Source organism: Falco naumanni, chromosome 7, assembly GCF_017639655.2.
Source record: "Falco naumanni isolate bFalNau1 chromosome 7, bFalNau1.pat, whole genome shotgun sequence".
Lineage (NCBI taxonomy): Eukaryota > Metazoa > Chordata > Aves > Falconiformes > Falconidae > Falco > Falco naumanni.
Window position 1 is genome coordinate 33,638,699 of NC_054060.1, and position 18,164 is coordinate 33,656,862.

Below are 18,164 nucleotides of genomic sequence, written 5' to 3' on the forward strand. Positions count from 1 at the left end.
CATCCCATGCCAGGAGGACACCACATCTGCAGCACCCCTGGGCATGGGCACAGGCGCAGGCACAGCCAGGGGATAGAGCACATCCAACACAGCAAATGATCAGGCTCCCAAGAAGGGCACCATCCCACATGCTTGTCCTGATAGAAACCTACCTCACCATGCTGCCCTGTGTCCATAAGAACCTAGCTAGACCCAGCACAGCTAAAGGAAAATGGCTGTAGAAAACCTTGTCTCAGTAACAGAAGAAACATTTAAAGGCGAGATACAATTTTTGCATCTATAAAGGATGCTGCATTCATAAAATTAACTAAATGACCTTCACGTACAACAGATTCACTGGTTTACTTTAAAATAAATTCTCCTTTTTGAAACCCAGTATTTTATGTAGTGATGAGCTTCCCCCCAGAAAAAAAAACCCACAAAAACAACCAACCCTCAAAACAATGCAAACAGTTTTTGGCAACAGCAATCAAAGACTAAACAACAGTACATTCCTGCAGAGGCAATAACACTCAACTTCCTCTCTGCTGCCATTTCTGTCACCTTTTAAAACCATTCTCAATGTTGTCAAGAACCAGCTCAGATTTTAAGTCCTGACTTAATTTCAGCACTTCGGCAGGCAAGTGGAGGACTGGGTGCTACCCAGCTCCCTGCCTCAGATCTTTCATTTTCCTCAGCCCCTGCAACTCTTTCTTCAGGTGTTTTACAGCCTGCAGAATATCCTGCCGCTGGGGATCGTCTTCTGCTTTCTCAGTGTAGAGGAGGAAATGTTTCACAGTTTCAGAGAGCAACGTTTCAGGATCCACATCCACCCGATGGAGACGCAACATCCTCTCACAGGCAATGGCATAGTTTTTGTGCCAGTTCACTGGGTGATTTGGATGAGAGTTGACAATTTCTTTGTATAACTGTTAAAGGGACAAAAAAAAAGGGGGGGGGGGGGGGATGACAACACAACACAAATTAATTGAATGAACAGGACTAACAGCTCTTAACAGTGCTTCAAAACTGCCCGTAAAGGAACAGATGCTATTTAGAAGTCCAAGTCCAGAGTTGGAGCCTTTCTGTAACTCACTCTGTGTTTACCATGTGATATGCAACAGCATGAATCAGAAATCCAAGGGGGGCTGAAACATCTCCCTTCCTACAGAAGCTGTTCGTTTAGAAGCGTTACAGATGATCATGATAACCCCACCGCACATTACGCACTTCCCCAAGAGAGGTGTCACACCAGGCTGGGGCATAAAGGGGAGTTTTAACTGCTGTGCCTGGAAAAGACTTACTCAGTATTTCAGGAGAGCAGGACATCTTCCACAGGACTTAAACAGTCTGTTGACTTGAGTAGGAATATTCATAAGCTTAACAGCAGGCATGTGCCCGAGTACTTTGCAGACCAGCAAACATCACAGCAAAACAGGCAAGAGCTGAAAGGAAACTATTTGGTGACTCTTTGCTGGAGTATGAAACACTCCTCCTCTCTGCTGACACGCACTGACTGATTTGTGCATCTCTTGGCATCTTGGGCAGTCCAGTATTTCCAGAGATACCTACACCAGCTTATGGGTGTTATTCTTTGGTGTGAAATGCAGCAGAATTAATTCGCAGTGAGAAGACTGTCGGATTTTACACTTGCTGGCTCAGATGCACGACTGTGTAATGACAGAGGGGACAAGTGCATAGAGGGGACTTCAGGACAAGCAATCTCTTGGCATGGGTTTGGAGCCCAGCACAGACAACATAATTACAGCAAAAGCAGGGTGTCGACTGGTTAGCTTTTGGCATCTTTCGTGACCAAGGGGGCAAGTAGGAATGGATAAAATCCCTGCACAAATCTCTTTGAATCTGCTATGCTCCCAGTTTGGATGAACAAAGGAGAATGCAGATTACAGGGCCTATATGGAAACACTGTATTTCTATGGAGTCCAGAAACTAAAAGAAAAAAAAAAAAAAAGGGCCGAGCCTGCAGGGATCCTGCAGGCAGCATACATAACCAAAACATATGACTTACAGTGTATGCAAATGTGTAAAGTTGTGATTTCATTTCTGCAGTCACACTGGCAGTTTCTGCAAGGTCAAATATAAAGAAAGCTGTTTTCATCCTAGGAAAACAAGAAAAACTTCCATATAATAATTGCTTAACATAACCAACTCACATCACATGTTTATATATATCATCAACATGTCCACGTATGGGACAGTACCCCAGCATCTCCATTTAAGTAGTCAGTGATACCAATTTCTCCCCATGATGTATTTTCTTACCCTATGTCCCAACTACACTCTACTCATTTGAGATAATTGGAGGGTAACTTTATGGTGAACAAAATGACAACTTTCCTGAAGTGACCTCTTGCTGGAGTCCATGCATGCTTCGCTTCACCCTACCAACCTTTTCCTTCTGAAGCTTGGCACACTGAGATCTCCAATAAGGCCATGCACCATCAAGCTGCCTGCTTTGGTGTGTATTTCCATGCCAGTGAGCTGGCATTGCCCATCAGCTGTTGGAAGGGAGCAAATGAGAATTACCTGGCTTGCCACATCTCTTCATTGGCAACAGCTTCCCAGGAAGAGGGCTTGAAACTAAAAATGGGAATGAGAATAAAATTCAGCTGTCAGATCCACATCACTGTTTTTCACCCACCACACAATCAAATCATCTATATCAGGCAGCTACAGCCCTCCCAAGCAGAAGAAAACCCGTCATGAAGCCTATGGCTCTGACAGCAGGGAATTCAGCTGATCCTCAGTTATTCATAAAACTTTATTCCTCTTTCTTCATAGAAGGAGCCTCTGGCATATCAGGTGTTTCACAGCATCCTAGCTGTCCTCAAAATGAGCAATGCTTTTTACCATCCGTCACAGTTCAGTTCTACAGCATTTAAAGCTTTGGATGTCCCAAGTCCTCAATATTTTTTGGCTCCTGTTCAAGTTTTAAGATTGGAATTGGACCTGATACTTGACTAGAAATGTCCTCTTTATTTTTAACACTAATAAAAGTACCACATGCGGATTTATTGTATGTTCTAGAACACAAAACATGACGATTACAGCTTATGTTTAATTTCTCTAACACTGCAATGGATGCGGTTACGCTGCTGGCAGAAGAATCATGAGCAAGAAGGAGCAGAGTTGCTTCTGCCTCGTACCTGCCATAGTCTTCAGTCCAGTTGTAGAGATTTCTTGTAAGATGAATCCACTCTCCTGGGTCAAACACAACATCAGAAGGAACTAATTTTTCACAGGTACCCCAGGGCCAAAGCGAATAGCTCCTTCTCCAGGTTGAGTCACCTTCATGAAGACCTATGCAGACAAACACCTCCTTGCTGCCAAAAAACCCAGAGAGAGCAATCATGAAGCCATCCCAGAGACCGTGGGCCACGCTGCGTGCTTGAGCAACCCACACACACCACACCAGTGCAGCAGACAGGTCTTAAGTGGCACAACATTTTCTGCGGCACGGACACCCATCTAGACCATTTCACATCAGAAAGGGCATGTCTTTGGGTCAGTCTGCAAAACAGCTCTCCTGCTGCAAGCAAATACCCCATCTAATGCATGCCCACAAGGCATTGCACACCTTGTGCAGCCAGCACAGGAGACACATCCTCTGCCCTATGCTGGATGTCCAAACATGCCAGAAGCCGTAGAAGCAGCCCATTTCTTCCCAACGGTACGTGAAAATGCTCTTCTGCCTACCCACACTCTCAAGGCTCACCCTGGCTAGTCTAAATGCAGATGCTATTCTTATTCATGTGAGTATCTAATCCTTTCTCCACTCTTACTAAGCTATTTTTATATGATGATTATTCCTGGAATACATTCATTCTATGCTAATCAGTTGGCCACAATGTTCATGAAGGAGAAGCAGTAGCAATTCGCTCTCCAACCATCGTCATTTTGAGTACGCAGGAATGCTCTTTTTTTTGTGATGAATTGTACCAACAATAACAAAAATATTTGGTAAATGCTGTCTGCTGATCACCTTCTTATTTTTCCTTCCCAAAACCCAAACCAACCTCAAAAAAACAAGCAACATTATATCCGGATGGAGTTACTTCTGCATAGATATTTGCTTTAATTGCGAAAATAATCTTGCCACTGGGGAGGAAGTCAGTGGAGAAAATTGGTCTTCTGGATGCAATTCCAAGCTGTTCCATTAACAATTTCAATAAAAAAAAGGTTGAAGATTTTAGGAAATCTGTTACATATGAAAGAAATGCTTACTGTTTATTTACTTTGAGGAAACGATGGAGATTAAAAGCAAGTGTCCCATCAGGTAATACTCCTTCCACAGGATTCCACCGGTTCCCAGGAAAATAAACGCCAGGTAAATGTTTTGCCAGCTTGGGTAAATACCATTCATAAGTCATCATCTATCACCAAAAATATTATCACAATTAAAACAAGAAACAAAGGTTTTGTCCATTTTACACCCAGAAGAAATGGTTTCTGCAGGAGTAATGACATTACTTGCTCAGTAAAGTCACCTCCCGTTTCAGATCAGGTCCACCAGTGGTTTCTGATCAGAGGCACATGGTCCTCACCATGAGCGGGCAAAACTTAAGAAAACACAAAATAGTTACGGCTGGTAAGAGACACAACAGGGCTTTGGTCTGGTTAAATATGAGGCACTGGGTTTGGGGTTTCTCAACAAGTCACAAACTCCTGTTTGCAAAGCCAAGTGCAAGGACTGATGTGACAGTGGAAATGTAGAAGTCTTGTTCTGTAAGAGGGAATTTCTTCTCCCATTTCTCAGGAAAAAAGGAAAGACTCTGAACACCACCCAGGGACACACGGCACCTTCTTTTTAATGTAAAAAATAGAGGCAGAAGTCTGCAAAACCACCTTTGGAGGACCAAGATAACACAGCGGATGAAGGGAATGAGCCTCAGCATGTAAGAAATGGGAGAAACCCCAGAGCCGCATCGCTCATGGGTGCTGACCTGCTGCCCTACAGGCTGTTCCCAGAAGCCACCTGCTGCCCCAGCATCTGCATTTCAGGGAAACTGCAGGAAACAGCTGGGACAAAGCTTCTTCAGCAAAGCAAACATCACCCCTGTGCCACATCTGGATATCTGTCATGATGAAGGATTCGGGCTTCCCCTTCCACTACCCACTATTGCCTCTCGCTGGCTTTTCGGGCTTGAATGGGACTTGCACACTACACTCCATCCAAGAGCTACCCACAACCCTTTAAAAAAATCAGTTTTATTTATTTCTGCATCATGAGTTTTATTTGAACAGAGGCCTCCTCGAGGACAGAAAGGAACAACTGAACTTTTGCCTCCTAATTTTTAAATCTACAATTCGACTCTTTTAATATTACTTTCTGATCTTACCTCCTGGTCCACTAAGGTGACATCTGGCCTCATCCCTTCGCAATAATGGACGTAACGAAGACCATTCCCGGGTAAGTCTCCCCTTAGCAAGATGACTGCACCCATCGGCATAGAGGACAGCAGATTCCTTGCAAACTTATCAACAACATAGTTGTTGCTTTGGTCACAAGCACTTAAGAGAACACATAAAACCCAGTATCTTAAAAACAGGTATTTGCATGGCTTTGCACATCTTTAGAATAATTTTATGCAATAGACATCCACAGGGGAAGTCCACCCTGGTCAGATCTTGCTGAAAAGCAACGTCTCCATTTGCTGAGAAACTGAGACAGAAATAAAGCATTTAGACTACATTCTCCCAGAAAGCAGCCCCAGAGACAAGCCACTACAGTTTTGCCAAAATACACAAAATACACACTCATGGCATGCCTTCACCTTAATACTGATTTTTTTCTTGGGCTAAACCTAAAGACTTACTAGTTGGTGCTGGAACAACGATGGTTCTGCAAAGTATTTGAAATCCTGCCCACCCTTTTAATGTTCTAATTAAACATTAAAAAGGCAAGTTTTTGTAGCATCAGGCAGAAGTAGATTTAGTGTGCACACACTGCAGGTATGGACTCAAGAAGAAGACGCTCCATGACATGGCTCAGCACATGAGCTATGCTTGGCTCACCTACGGACCAGCATTTGGGAAAAGATGTGTGCAAAGGAAGGATTCCTTAGGACGAAGTCTATGCTTTGTTGGTCAACCTCTGTGTGAGCATCCCTACTACTACACTGATTCCCACCCAAGCCAGTGCAAGCGTGGTTAAGGGATAAGGAGGCCCTACACTACAGATCTAACTCTTCAAAAAGGAAACAAAATAAAAACCGCAGAGCACAAGGAAACCTGAAGCAAAGCAAGGGAAGGAAAAGGTGACTGTTCAGGTCAAATGAATTCTGCAAACCTCCTTAGGAAATAAAGCACAGATTTATGAGTTTCTTTCATTAGAAGTTTACGTATCTACAGAGTTTTCTTCTTTCAATCTATATGACACCCCCATTCATGGCCTGGAGCTGGTGCTTGGTGATTTTGAGGGAGATCAAACAAGGGAGTCCTGCAGTCTGTGACCATGCAAGCTTAGGTGGGATGTGAAAAGTGTCTTTCCCACTTCAAGCCAAGGACAGAAATCCCATGAGCAGGGGTGGGGGCTTTACAGCAGCACCCCAACCACACAGCACCCTGTAGCCCCATGAGGCTGCACCAAGACACATGCCCAGGGGATCTGTTACCTGTAATTTGCCCAAACTTGAGAAACAACAAGAGCGAGAGCAGAAGACCACTCCAGCCACGGCAGCACCCGGCTGCCCTCCAGCATGGCACTTCCAACCGAGGTGAGTGTGGCCAGCCCCAGCCCTGCCAGCACGGCCACCACGGCACTGCTCTGCAGCCAGAACCGCTCCACCTAGGAAACAAAATCCCAGAGACCCTATTTCTGTTTCCCTAGCCATAAGGCAGAATAAGTAGCTCTATTTTTGCACCTTGTGCAGCTTCAAGACAACCACCTGCTCCTGAATAGGTGGTTTTAAGGCTTTTTCCAAAAATTAACATGCTAGAGCAAGTGTTGGAGTGCAACTTACCACGCCCAGAAAGAGAGGTTTTGTAATATCCAAATTTGCTCTCCAAGCAAAGAAGAGGGAATAAAGACAGAACATTCCACCAAAGAGCCAGGTCACAGATGATTTTTGCATCTTTGGCCTATAAAAAAAAAGAAAGATGTAGCACTCTACTGGCATGATGAAAAAGGAGGCAAAAGTTCTATGTGCTTGAAACACATTCTCTCTCTGCATACCTAAATGCATTTAATAGAAAGAGCTGATGAGCCTTTCTTTACCTTTGCAATTTATGAATCTTCTGTTTTCAAAGCACAAAACTATCAGGATTTCAAGATTTTTAAGCTTGCCATCTACAAAGCCACAGGGTTACCAGGAACAGGGATATTCTGCTCTTAATTGATAGATGACCACAGCCAATTGCTGCAATTTTTCACCCACAAGCAGAAGGCAAAGAAAGCTGTCTGTGCAGCCAGTAAGAAAGTGCATGTCGGAGCAAATATTCTCCTCCAACTTACAGCAGTGCTGCGCTCACACAGGCCACGAGTGCCAGGATGAGGACGGGAAGGGAGAGCTCTGACTTCATCTGCGCCAGCTGAAAACTGCAGAGAAATTAGTGCATGGATGCATCACCCCCAAATCGTCCCTTGCACTCAATTAAAGTCTCAAGAGAAGCAGGGAATAAGCACAACGTAACATTCCCATTCTGCTGCAATTAAGTCTACAAGAAATGGGTACAAGCTCAGTTTACATGTCAGGTTTTTGAATGAAAAATCACTGGGGAGGAGGATCCAGCATTTTTACTTCAAGGGGAAAGACAGACAGACATGCATGCTGTCCCTGCACCAGACACGGCTCCAGCCCCGGACCAAGCCAAGGAAAGGCAGGACAGGGGTCACTTTGGCCAAAATGACAGCAGCAGCAACAGGTTTCTCTCCACTAGAAGGCATCGTCAAGATTTTACTCACAACAGCATCTCTCTCATACTGGATCCTGTCTCAGACTTGGCCTGGATTAAAAAGAAAGAAAAGCCATGAGAAACTCACATGCTGATTGCCATATCACTGGGGCAAGGAAGAGTCTTTTTGTTTTCTGTTTGCAGAGCACTGAGCACACTGGGCTCCTCAAACCCCTTCAGGTGGTACCCCAAGGGTAGTCACAGAGAGCAGGAATTGCTTAAACAATAAAAACCCAGCAAACTCTACTCAAACCTTCATTGCAAGATTTTCTCCCATGTTCTTATTTTACATTATTCCACTGTGCAGGTTTACCACCTGGATAAGCATTTATTCAGGGTGCTGCCAATCCATTACCCTGTGACTCGAGCACATCATATGGTTTAGCTATGATCTCTGCTATATCATAGAGTCATAGAATCGCTGATGTTGGAAAAGACCTTTAAAATTATCAAGTCCAACCGTTAACCCAGCACTGCCAAGCCCACCAATAAATCATGTCGCTAAGCACCACACCTACACAACTTTCAAATACCTCCAGGGACGGTGCCTCAACCACTTCCCCAGACATCCTGTTCCAGTGTCTGACAGCCCTTTCAGTGAAGAAATTTTCCCTAATATCCAATATAAACCTCCCCTGGCACAACTTGAGGCCAGCTCCTCTTGTCCTATATCTGCATGGTGCAATTATTTTCTGGGACATCTCCCCACAGCCTGAGACAAGCACATGGGCCTCAGTTTCTGCTTGCTTACCAGACCCAACACTGTCCCTTCTGCCCTGACGGAGGTAGAGCTGTACGATATTTATATAATATATGAAATTTTTTGTTGCAGAGACTTGCAATCCATAGCACAAGTCTGGGGAAGAAGACATGCTCGGTGGAGGTGAGGAACATAAGTGCTTGTTGGAAAACCGGTGGCCACCAGATAAAAGATAAGGTAGACAGACCCAGGAGGTGTGGAAGGAATATTAAATCTCAGTAAAAATGGAATAGTTGACTGCACTCAAGATTTAATTGAAAAACAAAAGTGTTAGACGATGGAAAGCCAGCCCACAGCTCCTGAAGTACCACTGCCACCTCTCTGTTTCTTGCAAAGTCCCACCTTGGTGACAGCTGATGGCTTCTGGCCCCAGACACATCCCTCATAGGAGATGACATTTCTGATCCTTGGCTTATAGGTGGAACCCTCTCCTGAGTGTTTTTTTGGGTTTTTTTTGATCCTGCCTGCCCTTAAAATGGAGCCATGGGACACAAGGGCTGTCTGTCCATCCAGGCAGGGCTCTGGCATTAGCCCAGCTAGAGTCGGGACCAAACGCTTGGATTTTGCTGCATTTATTGCTCCTGCTTCAGACAAGTTCATCGTAAATGTGATTTGTGGTGTAGGATGACATGCAGTCCATCCCTAAGCCTCCTGAACATCAACTTGAATTCATCACATTTGATGGAGGAGTTAAGGGATTTGCATGCCTTGGTACTACTCTGCCCAATAGTCTCATTCTCAGGAGATGGCTGGGAATAGGACAACAGGGGAAATCTTAGAAGTCCTTCAGAGGGCAGATCTTATTTCTGCAGGAGTTTTGGAGAGATTAAGTGGCAGCAGCAGGAATTTTCAAGTCTTTTGCCTCGCACCCCACAGCCACCTGGCTGTCTGTGAAGGTTACAATTGAACAGCAACAGTGCTCACCGTGTCACGTTGGCTGGATACAGGGTCTTAATTTCTAAGGACGTGGGGCTTCAGGACCCCAAGGAGTGATGCAGTATGTAAACCGTATTTTTTTCTCCCTTTTCCCCCCAGTGATGCAATTTTCCAGCCTTATGCACTGAAATCTCTGCAGCAGGAAGGACGGAAGGGGTGCTGGGCACTTGCTTTCCTTGAGTGGCCAGAGCCAAACACCTAAGTCAGGGTTGGAGGATGCAGATGCAAACCCTATGTTCTGCAAGCAACCATGCACTACTTCCCTCCCTTGCCAAGAGCACAGACTGGTCAATAAGACAAATCAGAGTTTCTGAGACCCCTCAAACCTACCATTCATTTAAATTCAGTATTAGTAAGAAGTAGGTTAAGAGGAATCTTTTTTATAGGTATAGCAATGAAGACCTCCAAATAGCTGAGTTTAAGATAAAAAAATAAGACAATTGTTTGTCTTAAAACAAGAAAAACACAAAATTGATGTCACCATCTCCCTCTAGCACAGTTTGTTCTTTGGGCTCTTACAAATACAAGACACCTGTACAGCTCCCAATAAATAACATGTCTCACCCTGTAAAGGGAAAGAGAATTATTTCTTTGTTTTCCCAGCCATGTGATCCATTCCCAGAAAACCTGACAGATCAGAAGGTCAAAATCAGAAGTAAGTTTTTTTTTTAAAAAAAATATTTTCAGTTTCTTCCCCTGTAAGCCATTGTCACAAATAGAAAGGTTCTGCTATTGCATAAGGTAAAAGAAAGTAATTTGGGAAATGACCCTTATTTACCAGATTGAATGTCCCATATTCTTCCCTGAGAAAGTGGGTCAAAAATCCTTGAAAAGTCGTCTGGTCTCCCCATGTCCAACGGGCTCGATTGAGGTAGGACGAAGCCGGCAGATAGAGATAAGGCAGCAAACCAGCCAAGAAGCATAAACCCAACTTCAGCAAATGGCCTAGGGACAATTCCTGCACCAGAATATGTCATATTGCATAACAATGTTTATTTTAGTTTAATCACGCTGGAACTTCAAGAACAGATAAAGAAAAAACATCAAATATATTTACACAGAGCTGATCTCTCAATTTATAGTAAGTCCCTACAAAATGCTATGTTAAACCTTACGATTTTGTGGATTACTAGGAAACTGCATCAAACTGATCTCCTTTGCATGGCAGGGTGAAATTTAAGTGAAGCAAATAATATTAGCTAGGACTCATGAGTATCATACTCATTGCATCTTTCACATTTAAATCATGGCATGACATGCATAGATGGCTGAAGCACTGCAAGGCTGAGATAACCCACTTTGCAGCGATTAAGAGTTGGCTGGTATTCCATCTGGCAAAAAAAAAAAAAACAAACGCTGCTCTAGTACAACTACACAGATCATCACCATCATCAGGAGTCAGTTTTGCCATTTACTTTATCACGATTACACTGGCTAAATTGGATAGGCCAACTTTTGGGGTGGGATTTTCAAGACTGCCTAAGGGGTCAGGAAGACAAGACTTTCAAAGGGACTTCTGTGCCTAACTCCTTTAAGTGCTTTGGAAAATCCCACCCTAGAATATTGCACGCTTGCTTTATCGTTAGCCACTGCCCTGTCAATCAAAGCAGTTGGGGTTATGGAGAAGAGGCACCATTCAGAGTGATCTACAGAGCAGAAACAGTAGCTCGGTAACAGTGGTGGCCAGAGTTCCTCCAGAAGGAAGCTGGCTCTTTTTTTACTTAAAAAGGCACTGTTTTCCATCAATTATCCTTATTAGGTGGTTTTCTGCCACAGGCACTACTGGGCTGTCTAAAGCATTTCCCAGGAATATTATACTGGCACAGGATTGTCCTTGCTGGACATCGCAGAGGTCTCTCTGGACCTCCCCGTTAAAGAAAAAATGCCAAACTTCTTTTTAAAGAACACAAATATATTGCAGAAGTGAGCGTTCACTGTGTTAAAGGAAACACGTAGTCAGAAGGAGGTTTGCTGGAGATGCTGAACAGGTTTGGGATCAAGCTTGTCTGAGTTGCACCTTCCCTCCTGCAGCTCATACGCTTCACTCCAGGCTTAGTTGTAGCCTGTGCCATTACTCAGAACCTCACCTGATTTATCAGGTTAAGTGTAGAAAAATACAGGCAGGACCAGCCCAGCAGAAACCTGTCCAGCTGTCACCTTCACAGGGGCAAAAGAGAGGGAGGGAGTAGGTGGGGGCTTCTCAGGGCCACTTGCAAAGTGATCAGAGCATCTGTGTCATTGAGATGTGCAGCCGTTTTCAGGGCAAAGTAGTGTTTCTTACAACACGTCTGCATCCAGCCTGAGGCACTGACTCACAGAAGACCACCTAGAGAAGACTAGAGCATTGCAGGGCCCCTGAACATCACCTGGGAGCCTCCTCCAGATGGACGTGTATCACCTTCCTAAGCCAGGCATGTAAAAATGTATTTTCACCTTCTCACTCAATAAGAAAATTCAATAAAGAGATGTAAAAGGAGGAACAACTCGAGAATGGGATCTCTGGTAGGAGATGAAAGGGACCTATTTGACTGGATCAGAGGCTTGCTGTTTTGCTGAAGGTCAGCCTTCCTTTGGTCTTCTCCAGCTGGCATGAGCCAGGTGCTCTTCACCTGAGAGTTGATCTCTTCTGGGATTCTCAAGTCCTGGCTGCGTCAGAGCTGGAGGTCACCAAGCCTGGCACATCTCGAGGAGATGCTGAAGAGCACTTCCCCCTAGAGATAAGCCTCTGCACCCTTCCTGCTGTGCTGCTAATTCTGGCTGCACCTTCAACTACCAACAGAAGTCACGAGATGCTCTGCAATGAGTGGACATGGCATTTTGTGTTACCACCAGGGAACCAACACACAGAAACTCATCTCCAGATGAACTGATGACATGAGAAAGCCAGTGTCATCAGGCAGGAGAAGCAGCACACAGACTGCACACGCCTGTGACTTCTCACCGACAGCTGTTTATCTGCTCTCCTGTTTGGTACGTCATTGAATGTGCTCTTATTTCCTACACGCTGAGCAGTTTTTAGCTCCAAGTAAGCATTGGTCTCGTGGTTGCTCACAGGGTATTTACAGGCAGCTGGGGCAAAGCGCTCCTGTGAGACACAAGTGGGTTGCAGATTGTTGGTGTGAGCAAAGCCCCTAAATTGTGATCAGTGGTTCTGGTGTTAGTCTGACAGACTGTAACTTCAGCGGGTTATGGGTGACTAGTTTAGACAGACCACTGGCTGTCCCTGTTTGTGCATCAACATAGAAGTGGCACAAGTACTTGGAAAGAAGAATTATTCACCGCTTTATAAAAATAGAGGTATGGGTCAGCAAAATACGTACCGTCTTTCTGAAAAGCCGGGAGAGAACCCAAGGCACAATACAGGCAACATAAAGCACTATTGTGTGCTGATTGCACAAACTGAGCCCGCAGCAAAAGGCACCAAATTTAGAGATCTGGAAGGGAAAAAAAACCACATTCACAATTACTCTTTACAGCTGCAAAAACATCCAGAGACCAAAACAGCTTCAGTGCAGCCCACAGCACCCTTACTAGAGAAAGGCAAATACATCAGCGAGCGCCGGTCAGTTGCAGCACACACAACACAGGCTATTTTTGATCATTTACAGGAGATTTCACTTGTTTAACAGAAAACATTCTTTAAGAAGCATCCAGCTGAACGGCTATGTCTCCATGTATACAGAGATCCTTTGTAGCACCATCACATCCTAATGATGTGACGTGGTCCAGTTGTTAAACCCCTGCTGCACAGGAGAGACTGCCCAGCAGTTAACTCCAAACGATGAAAATTTTGCAGAAACCATACCCTACAATAATGCCATTATGTACAGAGACCTCATTTCATATAACAGGAATGATGTCTTCCTCTTCTTCAGGGCTACACAAACTTCCTGAGCAAAGGGAATTAAATGTGCTATCCCTTATTAGTCTAGAACTTAATTTTCAAGCATCTTCAAGAGTTTTCTGATAAAATGGGTAACGTATCCAGACAATGCAGCACAGTGCAGGGTATTTCTGGTACTCATTGAGGATTATTCACAGGTTCATTGCTGGTACCATGGCCATCCCTGGCTGACGCTAAGGAAAGCCTCTCTCTGCCCCATGCTGCCATATGCTCTGCTCTGTCCCAGCATCATCAGGCCAGCGTTGAGTCCTCTTCAATCAGTGGGGGAGGACGAGGCTACAAGAGCAACTCCATATAGGAACCCTGGGTCAGTGCCACGTACACCACTGGCCACCGCTCCTCCCCTGAATCTGCCTCCTCCTCCTCCTCCACCATCACTGGCCACTTGGTCCATGTTACAATCTGAAGCCATGCCCCAGGGCAGCTCCTCAGTGGGCAAAAAGCCACCAGAGTCCCACAGACATTGCCGGACAGGAGCCAACAACCCATCCTCACCTCCCCAGCCATTCCCAAGGAGGATGGCACTTCCAGCTATCATAAGAGCATTGCCCATGCTTATTTCAGTCACCACTGAGGATGGCGTGTGAGATGCAAACACTTGCCTTGGCATGGTGATGGGATCACCTCATCATTTTCAATGAACTGCTCAGCATTCAGTGTTGAATGCTGCCTTGCCATGGGAACACCTGACATAATCTCAGAAAAACATTTGTGGGCTTTAGAGCTGCCTTGCAGGACTCAGAACCTCGGTAATTTTTGAAGTATAACGATGAACTCCAAGCACACCCCTGAAGATGTTTGCATGACCATCTGATTTATGAAAAACATGGTGAGCTTGTGGTTCGCAGCCTGGCTTCTTCAAGGTGTGGGATGCCAGACACCCAAAAAACACTGACACAAGCTCCTTAACTGCTTCTGAAAATCTAATCTGAAAATCCCATTGGAAATCTGGCACATGAAACATGGGAGCAGGTTGGAAAATGCCCAACTCCATCTCCGTGGAGTTCAGGTTGTAGAGATCTTGCGAGAGTACTCATCAAAAAAAAAAAAAAAAAATCCCATCGTGTAACAAAGTCTCCATAACCACTGATAAAACATGTTATTTGAGAACTCACAAAGCTGAGTAAACTACTACTGTGGACTCCTGAAATTCTAGCCTAGACTGATAAAAATCCTTTTATTCACCCAATTTACACGAGTCACAGCAGGCAAGTCTGTCAGAGGAGAAGAGATCAGCTGTTCAGGCACACAAAAGTAGAAAGAACAAGACTGCTGAGTAAAAAGATCATTTGGCTGCCTCGTCTGTTCATAAAGTAGAGAATATAGCATGAAATTTAAAATCTCATATTAAGAATGCCATTATTTTAGGGGCACATTTAATTTCCAAGGAAGTGACTGAAAATGTGGTTGTTTCGTTTTTTTGGTAGAAACCTGGGTTTCTGACTAGACAAAGTCTTCTGTAAAATCTATTTACCCCAAAGAAAAGTATCAGTTCTGAAAAGAAAAACTTGAACACCCACAGCCTAGCTTGAGTCTTTGATGCAGAAACCCAAACTTTATGCTAAAACATTAGATGCAAATTATTTTGCTTCTCCTGTTTTCACCCTGTATTAGACAAACCAACCCCAAACCCATCCAACCGGTCCCAACTCAACCATAAAGCGAAGTGGACAGGTTTTTCAATGTTTGGCACTTTCGAACATCCAGGTAGGTCAAGGATGGACACCACCCAGAACAGGTGCTAAATCAAGTCCCAAAAATTTGGCCTTATTTATTTAAACAAACCTAAATCAGTACTAGATGAATAAGAAATTAAACAAACGTGACAACTAATTGAAAAAAAAAAATTAAAGGACTATTCACTTTGCTTGAGATGTTTTACCTTTGATCTCTCTTTTGCAGTGGATGCCTCCTCAAAATGGGCGGTGAGAGCCATCAGCAGCCCCACAAACAGATTGTTTAAGCTGAAAACCTCCGCCGCGATGGACCACTGCCATGTTAGACGAGAAAATGAAAACACCCCCGCAGCAAGGATTCCTCCAGCGTACGAGCCAGAAAGCCTGCAAACACAGATAACATGAAATCTTCTTTTCCAACAAAAAAGCCTACTTTATTGTCCTTCTTTTTTATTTTTTTTTAAACATACTGTAGCAGCAGAAATGATGACTGCCACCCAGCACCCTGCCAAAACATTATATGGTTAATATCTTCCTAATAATTTCTTCACAGAGAATTGCAATTAGGAAGAGCAGGCATTAGCCAGCCCGTCTATTTGCAAGCCACCCAACACCAAACAGTCGGCGGCTTCTCGCAAGTGCCATGAAAACTTCCAGTCCTGAATTTGGTTCAGAAATCCCGACGAGCAGGTCATGGTACACCAAGCCAGAGTCACACCTCTAACGGGATAGTCTCCGCTGGAGGAGACGCTAGCAAGGGTGCAGCCTTTGATTTATCAAGGTGCTGAATAAAGAGTGGATTAGAGCTATTCAGGATGGACAGCATCAGCAGAGCTTTCCTGGCGGGGTGCTTAGTGTCTTGGAGGTGGGTGAGGATCGCAGGGCCTGTGGTCCCAGCAGGGAGAGATGCCCATCTGGGTCAGGAGTGGGGAGAATGGGTGTCAGCTCTGGGCAGTGGGAGGGAGCAGAGGAAGTGGGTAAAGCACCCATTGTTGGGATGGCTGCAAGCCCAAAAGCCTGGCACCTCTGTGGCTCCCAGATGGGATTATGGCATGCGCATGCCCCAATTTGGCTGGATGCTGCAGCCTGTGCAGGGAGCCCACGAGGTGGGATTTAGCCCAGGAAACCTATTACACCTGTTCTGCAGGAGTGGCTCTTCCAACCCAGTCACATCAAGGGCAGCTCCGGCTCTGCCAATTTGGAAGGTCTTCCCTTTGGGAAGTCACCCTGAAAAGATGCTGGGCAGAGCACCACAACCGGTTCAATTAAGCCTTATCCAAAGACAGAAATAGGTGCAGCTATGGTCAAAGTCCCTCTCCAGAAATTCACCACCCCACTGTAAGACTAAGCCAGGCGCTATCACAAATCGCCGCACCCCAGGTACGCACACTTCCATTCACTCCTAACACTTCCAGCAGGTTTAAACCAAAAATTACAAGCTAGCCAACTTCTTCAAGCTACACATGTAATTTGCTCCTAAATACTGGCCATATTCTCCAGCACAGCCAAAGTCCACAGGTGGCTTGTTCTGCTCATCAGGGATCGGGGAGTGGACATCCATGTAGGACTTGCTGATCAGGTTCCTCATGTAACTCTGAGATAAATGGTGAGCAAGGAAACAAAACCTACAGCCCCTATGAACAGAGATGAGAGCTGCTGGCACAGCACTGCCTCACGAGGGCTCCTCTCCTTGGTCATGCTTTCTTTCCACCGTCCCCAAATGACCTCAGTACAGCCAACCTATTTCTGTAGATGTCAAAGAAGGACTTGTGCAGTCAGAACAGGAATTTTTAATCCATTAAAAATAGGAAGCAGGGTTCATGGGGAGAAGACTGGGATGAGGGCTTGGGTCTCTATTCCTCCTCCTGGAACCGACATGGGACATCCTGGGTGGTCTGGGACAAGCTACTTTGCTGTTGTTGCCCCTGGTATCTGCAAAATAGGACTAATGGTTTTTATCTCCTTTGTAAAGCACTTTGAGAGCTGCAGGAGGCAGCTGGAGGGAGAGATCGCAGCTCAGGTGACTCTGGGGAAAAAGAACTAAACTGTCAAGTGTCTGAGGCCAGAATGAGACAAACACAGGGTGACACAGAGCTTCAGCATCAAGACTGTAGGAAAGGGTCTTGAAAAATGAATGGAAGGAAAAAAAAAAAAAAAAAAGTCTGAAAATTCCTAACTGACAGCAGGTAGAAGTGTTTCAGACCAAATCTGTGTCTGCAAAGTACCCGATACGCTTTTGAAGAAAGCTGACATGGAACCTTTTCTGTAGGATATCAGGCAAACTACCAGTACCTGCTGTTGTGCTCACTAACACATGCCACCATGGCAGACTCTTCCAATGTTTAAACTTCACTGCAGTTCAACTCAGGTCTGGGTCTTTGGCATGAAACTCTCCAAGGCAAGACCTGTCACCTACTGCTGTAACGTAACGTTTCAAAATCACACAATTGCGTACAGGAAGGCATTCCCAGGCATGAATGCTGCTCCATCAGTTCTGCAACCAAGCCAGCCCAGCAGCCCTGAGTCCATCTCCTCCAAGAGAGAGGTGGGACACACACGACTTGTGCTCTCCTCCTCCCTGCTACTAGAAAGATGTGGCACCCGAATAGAAAAAGGAAAGATGCAATGGAGTTTGCAGGAACTGAGTCAGGAGCAGTTTCTGCTCCTACAGATACCAGGAAAGGGCAGCAGGGCCATGTGTATTTAAAAAAACTAGAGATCTCCCAACACACAAACCCCACTACACAGCATCCCTAAGTTTTGACTACACCTTTTAAACAGCACAAACCTTTAGTTATAAAGAAACAACTTCATAAATCCCTTTGAAATTCTTGCGGGGAAATAAGGTAAAAGAAGGTAAAACAACCTTCCCAAAAACCTTCGGATGAAAAGCAGCATTTTAGGCAAATGTCCCCATCGTTTACCAATTCTCCTTGTCTTTCCCAGAAAAGACTTGAGCGTATCATTAGTTCAAATGAGATGAAAGAAATCCTGT

General features: G+C 44.8%; 1 protein-coding gene across 2 annotated transcripts in view; it reads right to left on the reverse strand.

The window, feature by feature from the left end:
* Positions 1-323: 323 nt before the first annotated feature.
* TMEM260 (transmembrane protein 260) overlaps positions 324-18,164 on the reverse strand; it is a 34,904-nt gene continuing 17,063 nt past the window's right edge. For both annotated transcript variants that reach the window (XM_040601504.1, XM_040601505.1), the window contains 13 exons: positions 15,376-15,553; positions 12,910-13,023; positions 10,368-10,547; positions 7,904-7,944; positions 7,454-7,537; positions 6,963-7,080; positions 6,615-6,787; positions 5,340-5,511; positions 4,225-4,373; positions 3,147-3,323; positions 2,527-2,580; positions 2,009-2,099; positions 324-908 (listed from right to left, as the gene is read on the reverse strand). In XM_040601504.1, the coding sequence (XP_040457438.1) occupies positions 639-908; positions 2,009-2,099; positions 2,527-2,580; positions 3,147-3,323; positions 4,225-4,373; positions 5,340-5,511; positions 6,615-6,787; positions 6,963-7,080; positions 7,454-7,537; positions 7,904-7,944; positions 10,368-10,547; positions 12,910-13,023; positions 15,376-15,553 (1,801 nt within the window). In that variant the 3' untranslated portion in view covers positions 324-638. The remainder of the gene's footprint in view (positions 909-2,008; positions 2,100-2,526; positions 2,581-3,146; positions 3,324-4,224; positions 4,374-5,339; positions 5,512-6,614; positions 6,788-6,962; positions 7,081-7,453; positions 7,538-7,903; positions 7,945-10,367; positions 10,548-12,909; positions 13,024-15,375; positions 15,554-18,164) is intronic.